The following is an 18,094-nucleotide window of genomic DNA, read 5'->3' on the forward strand; positions in this document are numbered from 1 at the left end:
AGTTGCTTTTAATATAATTGCCAAGGTCATTTATGTAAAGTATAAAGAGTGTTGGACCTAAAATGCTGCCTTGGGGAACACCCAAATGTTAACAGGTACAGGACTTGATAGAGTGCTTCCTATTTTGACCACTTACTGCCTGTTTGACAGGAAGGCAGCTATCCATTTATGTAGGAGTCCAGAAATGCCGTAAGATTTTAGTTTTCTTTATTATTTATTTATTTATTGAATTTATATACCTCCCTACTCCTGAAGGACTCAGGGCTGTGAACAGCCAAAGATAAAATACACATAATATAACTTTAAAAACCATATTAAAATACATTAAATAATTTGGCCCAGAAAACAAATTTAAAACACCCCTATTTTAAAATAAATTTAAAATTAACTGTTAAAAGGGAAGTTAGGCCAGACCAGCCTGCTGAAATAAGAATGTCTTGAGGGCACGGCGGAAAGTGCGCAAATCCGGGATCCTCCGTATCTCCGGGGGGAGCTTGTTCCAGATGGCAGGTGCCCCCACAGAGAAGGCTCTCCCCCTGGGGGCCGCCAGTCGGCACTGTTTGACCGATGGCATCCTGAGGAGCCCCTCTCTATGGGAGCGTACTGGTTGGTGAGAGGCTACTGGTGGCAGAAGGCGGTCTAGTAGGTACCCCGGTCCTAAGCCATGGAGCGCTCTAAAGGTGGTAACCAAAACCTTGAAGCACACCCGGAAGACCACCGGGAGCCAGTGCAGCTCGCGCAGGAGGGGAGTCACATGGGAGCGCCACGTCACTCCCATAACCACCTGCGCGGCTGAATTCTGGACCAGCTGGAGCCTCCGGGTGCTCCTCAAGGGGAGCCCCATGTAGAGAGCCCCATGTACTACCCCATGTAGTTTTAGAAGTAGTTTGTCATGTACATTCTCCACCATCCAGTCAGAACTTCTTGGATGAGAAGCAAAACATCTTCAAGGAAAAAAGAGGAAAGTCCAGTTGCCTTTTGAAAAGACACCTTTGGGACAACCATGACCTGGATGACTGAGAATCTCCATAGACATCAGGGAGTTAGTTGGCTGAGTGAGAAGTCAGCTAAAAGCTGGATCCTATCTCATTCAGGATTTTGTGGGGCGCACCTATGCGTACCACTGGAGATCATCATCATTTAGAAATTCTTTTACAAACATGTATATGAATTGAGAACTTCCCTTTGGGACAATTACGCGATTAACTCAAGTGAGTAAACTTGGAAGTTCAACACCTTTACCAAACATTTTAAGACTGACACTTTTTCTTTTCTTTTCTGAAAGCATCCAGATTCTCCACATCTCGGAAACAGTAAATAATTGACTAGGATGAGTCCCCTATCTGACGTTACCCTTACAGGGGTAATGGATGCTGCTTTTACAAGACTAGTGTTCTCTGGACAGAACAAACAGAGCTCTGGGCTGTTAATCAATAGCCTCAGTCCCTTGTTTACCCATTGGCAAAGGGGAGTTGACAAATCATCTATACAAGCCCTCCTCTGTAATCCATGCTTCTCTGCAAGCGGCATTTCCCTTGGAGGCTGAGAGTATAGTGCTAAGTTTGATTACCCCTGGAGTTTTTGCCTCCGAGGGGGGGAAAAAACAGTGGGCTGGAAAGGATGTTAAGTTATGGGCTTACTTTACATATTTATTTTAATTATTAATAAAATTTATAGACTGCTCATCTCACCTCAAGGTAACTCTGGGCAGCTTACTATAAAAAAATAAATAAATAAAACTTTGAAAAGCGTTTTCTATGTGAATCTGTATGTATTCTATTTTTTTCTATATGTATCTTTGACAAGCCAAATCCTCTTTTCTCTTGATCTTTGTTTTTTAACTTTTATATTTTTCATCATAAACATTTTGAATCCAGTGTATTGTTACAAAAAAAAAAAAAAGAACCAGAGAAAAGACAGTAATAAATATTAACACATGTATGATAACAATAGTAATAATATCTTTACACATGTAGTGTTAACAATAGTGATAATATAACCAAGTAATTTTAACTAGGTTTATTTTTATATTAGCTTATTTATATTTTTGTTCAGTATATTGGCATGATTGTGGTTATAAACCATCTTTATTTTTAATACATACATTCATAGCCTTTCTTCCTCTAATTTCTACCTCTTGTCTCTAACCACTCATAAAATCTATTCCATATCAGGTAATATTCTATGTCTTCTTTATCTTTTATTTTTAAGGTTAGTCTGTCCATTTCAGCACAATCTAAAAAAATTTCAACTTACATCCTCATCTGGTGGGGTGTTTTCATTTTTTCAGTATTTTGCAAATATAATCTTTGCTGCTGTCGATATGTGAAAAACTAAATATGTGGTCCCTTTATCATAACCCTCCAGCATTATGCCCAGCAAATATACTTCTGGTTTCAGATCTATATTCTGTTTAATTATCCTCTTTTCTCTTGATCTTTGTACCCACCCTATAAATACACTGGACAATTTTTCTATGGGGAGGGCACCCCACTTATTTTTTAATTATTATTTTTGGTGCCTGCCTCTGAGAATGTTGGATTACCAGGGTTAATTTTTTGGCTTTTGTAGGGCATGAAAAGTGCTGCTGCTGATATAATATTAAAACTATATAAATTAAAAACATAAATAAGTTAATACAAAATCCAAAACATTAAGGTCCAATTAAAAGATGGGAAGGGAGGGAATAGGATGAGGGGAATGTGGGATCCGTTGTTAATTGATCAACCATTCGATCAACCATCAATCAACCAATTGCTATTCCCCATTGGAACCCCAAGTGTTTTAATTAGTAATTAATAAATGATGAAGAAGTATTGTATTCCTCTACTGTAGTATTTAAATCTGAACAGTGAAGCACAGGCCGTCCTTCCTTATGTAATAGCTTTTCACAAGAGTAATAAATGAATGAATCTTCATATGTTATGCTTGAACTGAGACGAATCTTCCATTCTGGAGGATTGGAACTAGTTTTCTATTACCATTCCTGAAAACTGAGGTGTAAGACTGGGGCTTGGGGGGGAATCCAGGTTCAGGTCCACAAGATCAGCCATGGAAACACATTTGGTGATTTGGGGGCAGTTCACTCTCTTCACCCTAACATACCTCATAGGTTGCAACCATGGGGATAAAAAGAAGGGTCGTTTCTATGTTGCTGCCTTGAAGTCCTAGATTGAAAGCAGAACACTAAAATAATTTCAAAGCTATGAGGTTGCAAATTAAAGGAAGTTGAATCCTTCAAACTGCTTAGTTTCTGAATGCAAGCTGGTGTTTTTAATACATACTTATTCTGTTTTCAAAGGATACAACTTCAGAGATGTCCAAGCTTGTACACAACGAGGAGTTAAAGTTGGCGTAACTATTGAAGAAGTTAGTGTATCAGCAGGAATAACTGCTGGAGGGTGTAATGACATTTTAAAAGAAATTGGAGGTGAGGCTGTAACCATCAAGTAAATATCTCACATCTGTCTGTCTGTCTGTCTGTCTGTCTGTCTGTCTGTCTGTCTGTCTATCTATCTATCATTTATCTATCTATTTATCCATCTATGTAACATCTCTCTCTCTTTCTCTCTCTCTCTCTCTGTCTATCTAGCATCTATCATCTATCTATCTATCTATCTATCTATCTATCTCTCTCTCACCTCTCATCTCTCATCTACTATCATCTATCTATCTATCTATCTATCTATCTATCTATCTATCTATCTATCATCTATCTATCATCTATGTATGTATCTATCATCTATCTATCTATCTATCTATCTATCTATCATCTATCTAGCTAGCTAGCTAGCTAGCTATCATCTATCTATCATCTAGCTATCATCTAGCTATCTATCATCTATCATCTATCTATCTATCTATCTATCTATCTATCTATCTAAAATCTATCTATCTATCTATCTATCTATCTATCATCTATCATCTATCATCTATCTATCTATCTATCTATCTATCTATCTATCTATCTATCCATCTATCTATCTAAAATCTATCTATCTATCTAACTATCTATCTATCATCTATCATCTATCTATCTATCTATCTATCTATCTATCTATCTATCTATCCATCTATCTATCATCTATCTATCTATCTATCTATCTAGCTAGCTAGCTAGCTAGCTATCATCTAGCTATCATCTAGCTATCATCTAGCTATCTATCATCTATCATCTATCTATCTATCTATCTATCTATCTATCTAAAATCTATCTATCTAACTATCTATCTATCTATCATCTATCATCTATCATCTATCTATCTATCTATCTATCTAGCTAGCTAGCTAGCTAGCTAGCTATCATCTATCTATCATCTAGCTATCATCTAGCTATCTATCATCTATCATCTATCTATCTATCTATCTATCTATCTATCTATCTATCTATCTAAAATCTATCTATCTAACTATCTATCTATCTATCATCTATCATCTATCATCTATCTATCTATCTATCTATCTATCTATCCATCTATCTATCTAAAATCTATCTATCTATCTAACTATCTATCTATCTATCTATCTAAAATCTATCTATCTATCTATCTATCTATCTATCTATCATCTATCTATCTATCTATCTATCTATCTATCTATCTATCTATCTATCTATCTATCTTTGCTTGCCAGAAAATGGCTAGGAAGGTTACAAATGGTGATCACAGTGCAATTGTCATCAATACACACCAGTTTTCAAGTGCCCAAATTCTGATCATGTGACTGTGGGAATGCTGTAATAGTCATAAGTCTGAAAACCAATCATAAGTCACTTTTTTTCAATGCCACTGTAACTTTAAATGGTCACTAGACAAATGGTTGTAAGTCAAGGACTAGCTGTACTATAGCTCTACACATGTCTGTCAACAGTATCAGCCTGCTATTTGGAGGATAACCATAGCATGATCTGTACCATTATGCCAGGCAACAGCAATAGCACTTACACTTGTATACCACTTCGCAGTGCTTTACAGCACTCTCTGAGCAGTTTACAGAGTCAGCATATTGCCCCAAACAATCTGGGTCCTCATTTTACTAACCTCGGAAGGATGGAAGGCTGAGTCAACTTTGAGCCCTGTCAGGATTGAACTCTGGGAGTGAGCAGTGAGTTAACCTGCAATACTGCATTCTAACCACTGCACCACCATGGCAGTTCAGTTCTTGACATAAAAACTATTGTAGATACGTAGAAATCTCTAAACCGATGCTTCATTTCTTTTTCCACAGATACCACAAAAGAAAAGAAATTTGTGGAAGACTTTATTGCTCTTGTCCGTGGAGGGGCCAGTGAACACATTACAACACTTGCAAACAAAGACTTGCCCAATGCACAACTGATGGAAGAATGGGGGGATGCTGTTCAGTACAACCCAGAGATCATCCGAATGAAGGTTGTGTAAAGCATTTGTTCCGTAGCATTAACCAGCCTTAGGATATTCAGGATGGGGGGAAAAAGGTGGGTGGGGATTCCTGGTGGCACAGTGGTTAGAATGCAGTATTGCAGGCAAACTCTGCCCACAGCCTGGAGTTCAATCCTGATGGGCTCAAGGTTGACTCAGCCTTCCATCTTTTGTGGTCAGTAAAATGAGGACTCAGATTGTTGGGGGCAATAGGCTGACATTGTAAACTGCTCAGAGAGTGCTGTAAAGCTGGGGTCCCCAACCCATAGGCCATGGGCCATCTTGAGCTATTCGGAACCAGGGCAAAAAGTGGTGGGCAAGAGCACATGTCATCCCCACTTGCACAAACAGTGACAAGTGCATGCACATGTGCTCCATTTGCACAAATGGTGGGCGCAGGTTTGCCCGCCGCTCACATGGAATCTTTCCCGCTGCCCCCCTGGAAGTCCACAACGATGAAAAGATTTTGGAACTCTGTTCTAAAGCACTATGGGGAAGTATATAAATCTCAGTGCTATTGCTATTGCTCTTTTTATTACCTGATAGAAAACAGTGACAACTTTAAAAGTTTGGACTCCACTTATTGCTACCAGTGAAGCCAAAACTCCTGAAAAATCAGAGGATTCTATTGAATGGAGCGGGATGGGGAGCAGGTGTTGTGGATAAAAGATGAACTGCTGAAAACGGAATAAAGCCACGGATAGCAGCATTGTGTCAACTTCAACAATCTTTTCACTCCATATAGGTGGCTCCTTTTTGATTCACAGGGGCTGCTGAAACATTGGCGTGGATAAGTCCTTTTGTGGTTGACTGCTTTTGCCAAAGCCTTTCGGGATCTACGCCAATGAGTCCGCTCCCTGTAGTAGAAGTGGAAATCAAATAAGAAATCTGTAACGGGTCCAAATTTGAACATGATAAAGTTGCCTGATTTCCAGATCTGTTGACCCTGTTGAACAAATAAGGAAATCGGCTGATGTCCTTTGGAAAAGAAACAATTCTATGTGCTTTTTATTTGGGAGAAGAAAAAGGCAGCAAGAAATTGTACTCAATCCTTGAAGAGGCAATATAGAAAGCATTTTAATCCAACGAGGGTAAATGCATAGATTTCACAGTATTTGAAACAGGAGTCCAATGAACAAGTTCTGTCTCAAATGCATTGTGCTGTATGACTAAAGTACACTCCTGGATTGTTACCTATTGCTTTAACCAATTTTTGTCTACTGAGAGTTTGCAATTTTTTTTTTAAATTTTTAATTTATTTTGATTAAAAGACAAAACAAAAACAGCAAACACAAGTATGACAATACACTATACATAACAAATAAACATATATCAAGTCTTACGGCTTGTATTTTAGATATTCACATCAGTAAACTATATTCCTCTCTATATATCTCTACACCTTTACATATATAACGATATCTTAAATTCCCTTTCTGATTTATTGTTTTCTTATTTGGTACTCAATTCCTATCCGGCTATTTCCTTTCTTTTTTCATGTTCCTAGTTCTATTTTATTTTCCTTTTCTCCAGCCAGTCGTACCATCTTTGCCATACTAGATAATATTCAATATCTTCTTTTTCCTGCATTTCTTTCGTAAGTTTATCCATCTCTGCGCACTCCATCACTTTTAATATTATTTTATCTTCTGGTGGTGTATCATTACCAGAGAGGTTGTAATTTAATTTGCTTAAGCCTACGTGTAATCAGAAAAAGGAGGCAGAGGCAATTACAATTAAATGCAATAGGAAATGTTCCCAAGCTGGGAATATTCCGATTCTGGGAAAAGAATTAGACAAGACTTTTAGAAAATGAAATTATTTTCAGGAAGTCACATCACTGAATGTTTAGCATAAAGTCAGTTTTGTTCTCCTTTCAGGAAGCCTGTTGCTCATTTGGATTGTCCATTTTGGTTTGAAGACTTGAATCAAAGGTGATTCAGCCAAAACTATGAAATGAAACCTAATAATGAATCAAACAGTTGAACCCAATTAGGGGATCAAAATGAAAATCTCTGGATTTCCAGACAAACAATTCTGACGCTTTTGCTTGGGTGTTCAGAAGAAGCTTTTTCCAAATTGGAAATTTTGAATTGATACAGTTCATTTTGCACTTCTGAATCAAACTTGGCCACAATTTGTGGTGGCTACTGTCAGTACAGACTAGCAACACAGATACTCTTCTTGGAAGAAGATTACAAGCGGATGGATGGAAGTGATGTGTAATTAATTCTGTTTGATTCAAACGCTGCAGCAATTTTTTTAAAAAAAGAAATTTACAATTAATCAATGTGCCCTGAGATCATAGAAGATTATTGAGGAAGAAAAATTCTAATGTTTATTTGCAGCTGCAAATATCTTGTTCTAAATGCTTTTGAGTTTGGCTGGGGCATCACATGACAATTATAGACAATTATTTCATTACTGCAAAAGAAGATCTAGTCATTAATACAACAGCACACTGTCTCCTCTGTTTCGCCAAATTCTCAGGCACAATCTCAGTAGCTGTTGGTATCTTTCAACACAACCTTCCACCTTATTCTCCAGTATGTGACTTTACCCACAAAATATGCCTGCCAAGGATACTGTAGAAACAACTGACACTCATCGCACAGTAAAGGGAGGTCGTCAAGCCACTTTAAGAGCACAATATTTTATTGATTTATTTATTCAATTTATACTGTCGCCCATCTCGCATTCATGACGTTTTATATGAACATAGCTCCACGTTTCTCTCTCGCCATCTATTTTAAATTAATGGTAAGAGATGGTCAATTGTGTTTGCATGGCTTCACAGGGTATGAGTAACTGCTACACTCCAAAAGAGATCACCTTGGTGGATTTACTGCTTCAATCCCTTTAGATGTTTGAGTTCTGATGACGTCTGGCACTTTCTGGCACTTATGCTCCCATGAAAGTTTAACATAGACCATTAGTGAAATGAATCACTTCTGCATGTCAGTTCTAATGCACTGTCATCGGATCAAGTCTCAATCCACCCACAAAGGATGAAGTTGTCTTCATCTCCTTTGCCTAGAGGGAAGTTTCGTATGTCTTGGTGGGGTTGGTAAAAGCCTGTATCTGAAACCTGTGGAAATCTCCATCTCTTATCACAAACTATTTATTTAGTACTAAATTTGTTTGCTGCCCATTTCACCGCCATGTGATTCTGGGTTGCTTACAATAAACTGTATTGAGCTTTGTGGTCCATATCTTTTGACTGGACATATTTAGAGATATTTGTGCATACTCAGAAGATATGAACAGGCCCTCTCTCTGCTCTTGATAGGTGGAGCCTCTTTACAATTTGATTACTGCAAATACTTTTGCCAATGCTGCTACGCTGAAACAAAACATGAAGCTTGCTCTTGAGGAATTCCATCAGGAAACGAGTAACTGTGGATGCGCTCAGTGTCAGGGCAACGGAACCCCATTTTTGAAAGGTAAGTTGTGACCAGAGGTGGGTTTCAGCAGGTTCTGACCAGTTCTGGAGAACCGGTAGCGGAAATTTTGAGTAGTTCGAAGAACTGGTAAATACCACCTCTGACTGGCCCTGCCCCCATCTGTTCTCTGCCTCCTGAGTCCCAGCTGATCGGGAGGAAATGGAGATTTTGCAATAACCTTCCCCTGGAGTGGGGAGGGAATGGAGATTTTACAGTATCCTTCCCCTGGAGTGGGGTGGGAATGGAGATTTTACAGTATCCTTCCGCATGCCACGCCCACCAAGCCACACCCACAGAACCGGTAGTAAAAAAAATTTGAATCCCACCACTGGTTGTGACCTCTGATGATTTGTCTAATACCTGCGATAAAAATGAAATTTGCTTTAATTTCCTTCAACTTTCTCCTTGTTCCCATCCGCTATAAGAAAGTAAGATATTCTCTAAATGTCACAATTGTTTCACTGGCAGCCTAGCAAGATAAGAAACTTTACCACTTTGGCAAGTATAATGGAATCTTAATCATTTACATTTAAGAATGTCTCTTCCAACCCAATTAGGCATTAAACACAGCATTGCAATCTGCTTAAAATCTCTTTCGGAAATAACTTTGCTACGTTTACTAGCGCACTAGCTCTCTGGCCATTAATTAGTGTTTCTCCCATCTCTTAGAAAAGGAAATGCCATCTGCAACTTGCTAAAAATGGTTATTGTGATCATTACAGGAGATTCTGCACTGGGCGCTCTCCCCTGTTTCCGGGGGAAGAAATCACTTCTGAATTGTGGCTAGGAAAGGCAAAGCTGGATTAAACAGACAAACAGATGTTTTGTAAATATGTTGTATGGGGTTGATTATTTATCTATCTATCTATCTATCTATCTATCTATCTATCTATCTATCTATCTATCTATCTATTTATTTAATTAATATGCTGCCTGTCTCACTATTAAGCGACTCTGAGTGACTTACAACGTACAAATGTTGTACAGTGTACAACAATGAGAAAATTAAGCATTTATTAGGCATTAAAAGTGAAAACATTCAAAATTAACAACTTTGGAAGGAGAATACAGATACAAAAGACCAATAAACAGAGTGGAGGTGGGATCTTCTCTTATTCTCTTATGGGATGCCCCAGTCAGGGTCCCCGGCCAATTGGTAGAGCCAGGTTTTCAGGCCCTTTCGGAAGGCCAAAAAGGTGAGGGCAGATCTCTCCTTGAGACACATGATACTCCAGAGTGTGGAAGCCATGGCAGAAAAGGCTCTTCTCCTAGACCAGGGATGGCTAACCTTTTTGCTGTCGTGTGCCAAAAGTGGGGGGAGCATGAGGGGTCCCGTGTGCATGTTCCCCCATCCATAATTCAATGCGCCCCGCCCTCCCGCGCATGTGCACGTGACCCCCCCGTTCTCCCTGCTTTTGGCACGCGATGGCACAGTGGGCCCGGTAGGCCAGTTTTTCCCCCTCCCCAGGCTCCAGAGGCTTTCTAGGAGCCTGGGGAGGGCAAAACAGCCTTCACCCTCCCCCTGGAGGCCTTCCGGAGGTTGGAAACAGCCAGTTTCCCAACTTCTGGTGGGACCGGAAGGCCTGAAAATCAGTTGGCCGGTGCATGCATGGGCGCTGAAGCTGAGCTAGGGTAACATTCGCGTGCCCACAAATATGGCTCCGTGTGCCACCTGTGGCACCCGTGCCAGAGGTTCGCCATCATGGTCCTAGACCCTGCAGCCACAATTCCTTGGCCACTAGGATCCGCAGCATCCTCCTTCTGCTGGCGCAAGTTGGGCAGGCCAATCCCATTGGAGTAGGCACAGTGGTTCAGTGCTTTAGTGATGCTGGAGATAGTCTCTGCTCCAGTGTTTCAAGCCCTATCACTGCATGGTGGGGTCAGCTCCTGTCCTTATTCCAGCTTCTGCCCACCTGTGTTTTCAAAAGCATGCTACATGCAAGTAGATTAATAGGTACCAATTTGGTGGGGGAGACAAGCTGGTGCTTTGTGCAGGTGATCAGATTCCTGCCAGCCCTGAACCTTCCCGGTGGTGATGCCATTTGGGAGGTGGCTCTGGTGGAGAGAAGGGGACTTGGATGCTCTTGCAGGAAGAGACACTCACCTTTTTTCCTGGTGCAAAGCTAGGAATTGTGAATTAGTAAAATTGGTACCAAAATACTATTCTGCATTACCATTGTTGTCTTCTGGCTAATGTAACAGTGCTATATGCTAATAATGATCCCATTGGAGTAACACAGTTCTTCAGGTATCCTGGACCCATGCCATAAAGGGCTTTAAAGACAATAGCCAATAATACCTTGAATTGGACCTGGAAGCAGATTGGCAACCAGTGTAGTTCATGCAACATTCATGTTTCGTGGGCCCCCTTGGGAATACTAAAACTATTTGCCCTGATACATTTTGTGGAGCTGTAGCTTCTGAATACTCTTCAAGTATAACTTGGGGAACGTGGAGGAGACAAACTTTGCTAAGCACAGCGAAGGAAGGCTGGTATCTAAATCTAATAAGCCCCTTCTACTCACAGGGAGAAATTTTCTCAATGATACCTTGTGGAACATGTTGAAATCTCAAGCCAATTCTTATCCCAGGACAAAGGAATGGAGACATAGAACGCTACCTTTAGCCAGCTTAGTTTCTTTGTCCCTCTAAACTGAACAGCTGTGGGTCTTCAGTCTCACCCTCTCTAAGTTTCTACCTACTTACCTACCTACTGGAATGACTAAGACCATTTTTTCTCAATTGCCTTTGCAAAAACTGCCCAGTTGGCTGAATTAAATGATTTTCCCCATAGGGTTGCTTCCATGCACAATCTTTAACCATGGAAACACAACTGTTTAAAACTAGATACTAAATCAGAATGTGGACCACTGCTCCCTTTCAGTGCTTCTTATTTCTGTTGTGTTATTCAGCAAAAGAGTTAATGTCAATAATCCACAGCACTTACTGATCAGTCTGGAGATGTGAAGCAGCTTCCAGCCATCCCTAGGTGTCCTACATCCTTTTCTCTGTGTCCTTCTATGTGTCTGTTTTCTATGTTTGTTTATGAGCGATTGCATACTCCGGCCCCCAATGCATGTCTCGTTTCCCAGGTTGCACAGAATCTCAGGCCCTGGGTCCTCGGCTGATGTTGTGTAATGCCAGGTCGGTGGTTAATCAAGCCCCCCTCATTTGAGACCTTTTATTGGAGGGGTCTGTGGACCTGGCAGGGATTATGGAGACCTGGTTGGGCCAGGAGGGGGGGTCCCCCTTGTAGAAATGTGTCCACCAGGTTTCCGTGCATTTCATCAGCTGAGGGCCCAGGGGAGGGGCGGGGGGGTGGCGGCAATTATTAGAGAAAGTCTTTGCCTGAGGGAGGCCACTGTTCCTCAGATAGCCGGATGTGAGTCCCTGTTTGTGAAGTGGGGTCGTGGGGTGCAGATGGGCTTGCTGATACGTACCTGGCTCCCTGCCACATGGCGGCAGACCTAACCGAGCTGCTCGACGTTATTGCCGGGGTGGTGGTGGATACCCCCAGACTTGTTGTCATGGGGGATTTCAACCTGCCAACCGTCAGTGAGATGTCGGAGGCAGCTAGGGAGTTCATGGCTTCCATGGCGGCCATGGACCTGACCCAGTTAGTTCAAAGCCCCACTCACACAGGAGGACACACTCTGGACTTGATTTTTGTCTCTGGTCAGTGGTTGAATGATCTAGGAATAGGGGATTTAGATATTAAGCCCTTGTCATGGACAGATCATTCCCTCCTTCACTTAGACTTTCGAGCCACTTCCCCTCGCCGCAGGGAGATGGAACCAACCAGGTGGTTCCGTCCCAGGCGCCTGATGGACCCTGATAGGTTCCTGATGGAGCTTGGGCCATTTCCTGAGACTCTGGCACACGACTCAACTGAAGACCTGGTGGCTGCCTAGGATAGGGTGGCGGCCGGGGCTTTAGACTGCATCGTGCCTTTGTGGCCTCTGACCCGATGTCAATCTCAATTGGCTCCTTGGTTCTCCGAGGAGCTGAGAGAGATGAAACATCGGAAAAGATGCCTAGAGAGTTGCCAGTCACCAGTTGCGTCCCTTTCTGGACTGGGACGCCTTGCGCACAGTCACTCACACCCTTGTTACCTCCCGGCTGGACTACTGTAATGGTCTCTACATGGGGCTCCCCTTGAAGAGCACTCGGAGGCTCCAACTGGTCCAGAATGCGGCCACGCGGGTAATTATGGGTGCACCACCTTGCGCCCATGTAACACCTCTCCTGCGCGAGCTGCATTGGCTCCCAGTGGTCTTCCGGGTGCGATTTAAGGTATTGGTTACCACCTTTAAAGCGCTCCATAGCTCAGGACCTGGGTACTTACAAGACCGCCTTCTGCCACCGATAGCCTCCCACCGACCAGTCCGCTCCCACAGAGAGGGACTCCTCAGAGTGCCGTGGGCCAAATTATGTTGGCTGGCGACACCCAGGGGAAAAGCCTTCTCTGTGGGAGCCCCTGCCCTTTGAAATGAACTGCCCCTGGACATACGCAAGATCTCTGACCTCCAAGTTTTCCGCTGTGCTCTTAAGACCCTGCTCTTCTGACAGGCAGGGCTAGCTTCATAATTGAGTTTTAAATTCGGAGTTCTTAAATTTTGGGGTTTTTTAGTTAATTGGCCTTAAATGTAATACTTTTAATAATTTTTTAAATTTAAATTGTGATATTTGTATTGTGTTTTTACCTGGCTGTATACCACCCCGAGTCCTTCGGGAGAGGGGCGGTATAGAAATAAAACTATCCTTATCCTATGTGAATCTCTGTGCATTCTATTCTTTTCTATATGTATCTTTGAAAAGCCAAATCCTCTTTTCTTTTGATCTTTGTAGCTCACTCTATAAATAGGTTGGGCGATTTTCCTATGGGCAACCCACTTAATTTTTTATTATAATTTTGGGTGCCTGCCTCTGAGAATGTTGGATCAGCAAGGTTAACATTTTTGGCTTTTGTAGGGCATGAAAAGCTTTGATGATGGTGTAATATTAATGAAAACTGGTGTGTGAAGAGTGTAAACTCTTGGGGAATTGAAGGAGATTCAAATCACGTTTGGGGTACATGTATCCGTAGATTGACTATCTTGGCTCGAAGTGATTGGTGACATGTTATATATGAACTGATATTTATTACATAATTAGAGCTGATGTATTTCCCATCTCTGCTGTTGGATTTCATGCCAGTCATATTAATGAAATTATATCTGCCCTAATATTATTGTTATGTTTTATCTAATTTAATTATTCTTAAATGTGCAGTTGCGAAGTTGAAGAGGTTGAAGGTTTTAGAAATCAAACCAATATCATTCTGTTAGATCTATGCTGTTTTCCCCAGAAGCTTTGATAATCTCAACCATTCAACTCTTTTTTTATCACTCTGAGCAAGCAGCAATGTTAAAAACTATGTCTAAAAAATACCTTCTTAAGTAGGTTACCCAACATCATTTGAGGTACATAAAGTTCAGCTGCCTTTCTCCTTCCCACAAAATTTTGAAAATATTTAACATGGCAGATGGAGAAATCATATATAAAGATGTGTTCATCTTCAATTAATTGAGATGTAATTATATTTAAATTGAAATCAGATTTAAGGGTTTTGTTTTCTTGGCTCCAACCACTTCTTGATGTAAGCTCTCCCCTCTACTCCAGCCGACACTCGAAAACCAAGTGCAGCCCTTAACCCTCTAAATTTTTGCTTACCCTGTGTGTAGTTTCTGGATAATTGGATATGTGGCTCTGTGACAAATAAACATTGTGTGCAATTTTTTGTACGGAGTTGCAGGTTGGAGAGATGCATTCCCTGGGTTCCTTTGCTCAAGTGTGATTAGATGCACAAGGGAACAAATTCCTCGTGTGTCTAATCGCACTTGGCCAAATTCAATTCAATTCAATTCAATACCATGTCGCCTGTCGTCTTTGTGATAACCATATCTTTGGGGCAGGACTGAAATGGTTTCCTTTCCCATCTGCACGATTAAGCCTTTCAATTTTATCTCAATGGTCTTTGCAAGTGTCTGAAAATTGCCTGGGAAATATTTCTAATTCCATTTTTTTTCCTTTTAGGGACTCGCTGTAAATGCATCTGCCCTCTAGGACATGAGGGTACCGCCTGCGAAAGAACACAAAGAACAAGTAAGAGAAAACAGGGTGACACTTCCCCCCTTCACCTTTATTTATTAATTTTCCAAAGCAAAGTAGCCATTGACTGTAGTGTTTCAATGCTGCCCATCCTAGTTGTGTTGCACCTATCATTTTTTTGTGTTGCACGTATAATTTCATTATAATCATATAATCCCCAGATTGATACCAATGGGTTCTAATGTGAAAAACATTAACACATGAACATCAGGGCAGCGTATTAAAATGTTTGCCAGAGCAAATCCTTATTCTGGATACATATATGGGACTAAAAGATTGGGATCTGTACCTGTGTCCTTTCTTTGGCATACTGATCATTCTTCTTTGGCCTGTAGTATGTAAACCACTTCAGATGCTGCTTTTCCAACTGGGTTGGTATGAACAAAGTGTGCCTTCCCCGAACTTTGAGACAAGGTGACTTAAGGCATTTTCCTCTCTGGTAGAGAGGGAATAGACGAATATTCTCTACATGTTCTAATGTTTTCCTCTATTCTCTGTACATAAATGTGTGTGCACGACCAATGGTTGAATGGCTCCCACAGAATGTTTGACCTTTCTGTTTGTCCCACCACTGAAAGTATGAAGCCACGAGACTTCCTCTGATGGTCCACTACAGGTAGTCCTTGACTTAAGACCACAATTGAGCCCAAAGGTTATGTTGCTAAGTGAGAAATTTGTTAAGCGAATCACTGCAGTGATTCTCCATTTTACAACTTTTCTTGCCACATTTGTCAAGTGAATCACTGCAGTTGTTAAGTTAGTAACATGGTTGTTAAGTGAATCTGGCTTCCTCATTGACTTTGCTTCTCAGAAAAGCGGATCACATGACCCCCCCAAGACATAAATATGAACCAGTTTTCAAATATCCCAATATAAATCATGTGAACATGGGGATGCTGCAATGGTAATAAGCGTGAAAAATGCTGCTGTAACTTCAAATGGTCACTAAATGAACTGTAGTAAGTCGAGGACTACGTGTCCTTCCTTGTACTGAGACACTGCATCTACCGTCTTGCCAAATTTGATTTGTGGATGCCACTGTTTAAATCCTTTCCATTTGTTCCACACTAATTTATTTCAATCAAGGCAAAATACAGTTAAGAACATGGATAGCGATATTACTGTTAGATTTGGTGATGGAAGAGACGGACACAGTTCTTCAGTAACAACAGCTCTTTAATAGTAGACCAGTACAACCCAACAACTTGCTTGTCTGGCAGTGTCCTCTTTTATAGAGGGCTGCCAGACGGCTTAACCAATGAGATTCAAGTATTTTCCCGCCTATTTGGAGGACCTGAGTGAAGCCTGCAGCTCACTTCCTTATTACCTTATATGGTATATAACAATTACATTTCTCAAGTGTTTTTCTTTTCTCATTTTAGAAATTATTTGACTGTAGTTTATATCAAAAATTATAAATATGATTATGGTTTCATTTATTAATCTGCAGAGACCAAACCAGAATTGTGACAATTAGCACTGACATTACCTTATTTGTTTGACCTCATAACATCTCTATTTTCTCCCCCCAGATGTTCCAATAGATGGAAACTGGAGCTGCTGGTCCAGCTGGACCACAAGTAGTGGAAGACAAAAATCTAGAAGCCGGGAATGTAACAACCCACCTCCTCAAAATGGCGGCAGTCCCTGTCCAGGACCAAGTCAGGAAACTACTTAATGATTATGTTGAAAAGCTGTTTGGAAAGAGAACATGCAGGCTATGCTGAGTTTTGTTCATAAATCCAAATAGTTGGATGATGGGAGTTATATGATAAATAGCTCAGTCCCATTTAGAAACCCTTTTTCAGATGTGGAAATGCATGAATGAAATGCAATAAACTTTGGAGCCTACGGATCGGGTATCACATATTACCTTTTGGATTAAAAAATGCGTACAGTTTTAAAATCTGTTTGATGAATGTTTATTATGCCAGTCAATGAGAGAGCTTAAGGGTGCAGGGGTACCTTGTAATATTAAAGGTCATCATTTGCCCTTCCAGCATTAAGAAATATTGACCTTTTTCAGATAGTTAAGTAAAGCAACCTCTAGCAAGAGCATATTACTTATTTTTCTATCAATGTAACAATACAGCTTTTCTAATAGTCACTGGAGGGTATTTCTAGCTGCTGAGATACCTAGGATAAATGAAAGCTTAAATCTCAATCAAAGCAGCCTCATCAAATGTGAAACTTGAAAGCAATGTGACAATCTACTCCTTTTCCCATTTATTGCCTCAAATGTAACTGATTTAGCCAATTAGGTAGTTTTTGTTTTGTTTTTTTAAAAGAAAGAAAATATGGATTGTGAACTTCTTTCAAATACCTCCGTGACTCTCTAGTTTCTTAGCTGTGTAATAATGATATGTTTATTCATCGCATGAATTCTCCCAGCAAATTACTTTTCAGAAGTATATATTCACAAGCATTTTGGAGCTCCATATAAACACAAAATAAAATTAATGAAATTCATAAAGGTCACAGGGAAATACTTTGAATTTCTGCACAATAAAATAGATTAATCGTCGCCTTGTGCATTAAGTAACCTTGCATCTGGTGATCATTGTCAAAGGGAAGTAGCGATCCTGATAAGTATTTTGAATGGCACAGTTTACTTCTTTTCTGCCCAGCCAGAAGAGAGAGAAATCACAACAGTCCTCTCCTCTGGCTGCCCTGTTGTATAGCACTTGCAGAAGGACAGCAGATTGAGTCTGAAACAGCAATGCCTGGATCAACAAGCAGAAGAGATCATAAATGGCAGGGGGGAAAGGCCATGGAGTAAGAGTTAATTCAAATTTACTCCATTATCTGGAAGGTTTGAGCAAGTGCTTTTATGTAAAGGCTTTTATACAGGAGTGAAATCCAGCATGTTCTGACAGGTTCTGGAGAACCGGTAGTAGAAATTTTGAGCAGTTGGGAGAACCGGTAGCGGAAATTTTGAGTGGTTTGGAGAACCAGCAAATACTCTGGCTGGCCCCAGAGTGGGGTGGGAATGGAGATTTTGCAATAGCCTTCCCCCAGGAGTGGGGAGGGAATGGGGATTTTGCAGTATCCTTCCCCTGGAGTGGGGTGGGAATGGAGGTTTTGTAGTATCCTTCCCCTGCC

The 18,094-nt window shown here is 40.8% G+C and overlaps 1 protein-coding gene across 1 annotated transcript in view; it reads left to right on the top strand.

Annotated features, from left to right (window-relative positions):
* C8B (complement C8 beta chain) overlaps nucleotides 1–17,476 on the top strand; it is a 34,997-nt gene extending 17,521 nt beyond the window's left edge. The window contains exons 8-12 of the mRNA XM_070939514.1: nucleotides 3,302–3,430; nucleotides 5,227–5,390; nucleotides 8,689–8,842; nucleotides 14,918–14,986; nucleotides 16,525–17,476. Coding sequence (XP_070795615.1) covers nucleotides 3,302–3,430; nucleotides 5,227–5,390; nucleotides 8,689–8,842; nucleotides 14,918–14,986; nucleotides 16,525–16,670 — 662 coding nt within the window. The 3' untranslated portion in view covers nucleotides 16,671–17,476. The remainder of the gene's footprint in view (nucleotides 1–3,301; nucleotides 3,431–5,226; nucleotides 5,391–8,688; nucleotides 8,843–14,917; nucleotides 14,987–16,524) is intronic.
* The last annotated feature ends 618 nt before the right edge of the window (nucleotides 17,477–18,094 follow it).

The sequence above is a fragment of the Pituophis catenifer genome, unplaced genomic scaffold, assembly GCF_029215685.1.
Source record: "Pituophis catenifer annectens isolate HBS135680 unplaced genomic scaffold, rPitCat1.0.hap2 SCAF_3, whole genome shotgun sequence".
NCBI classification, from domain to species: Eukaryota; Metazoa; Chordata; class Lepidosauria; order Squamata; family Colubridae; genus Pituophis; species Pituophis catenifer.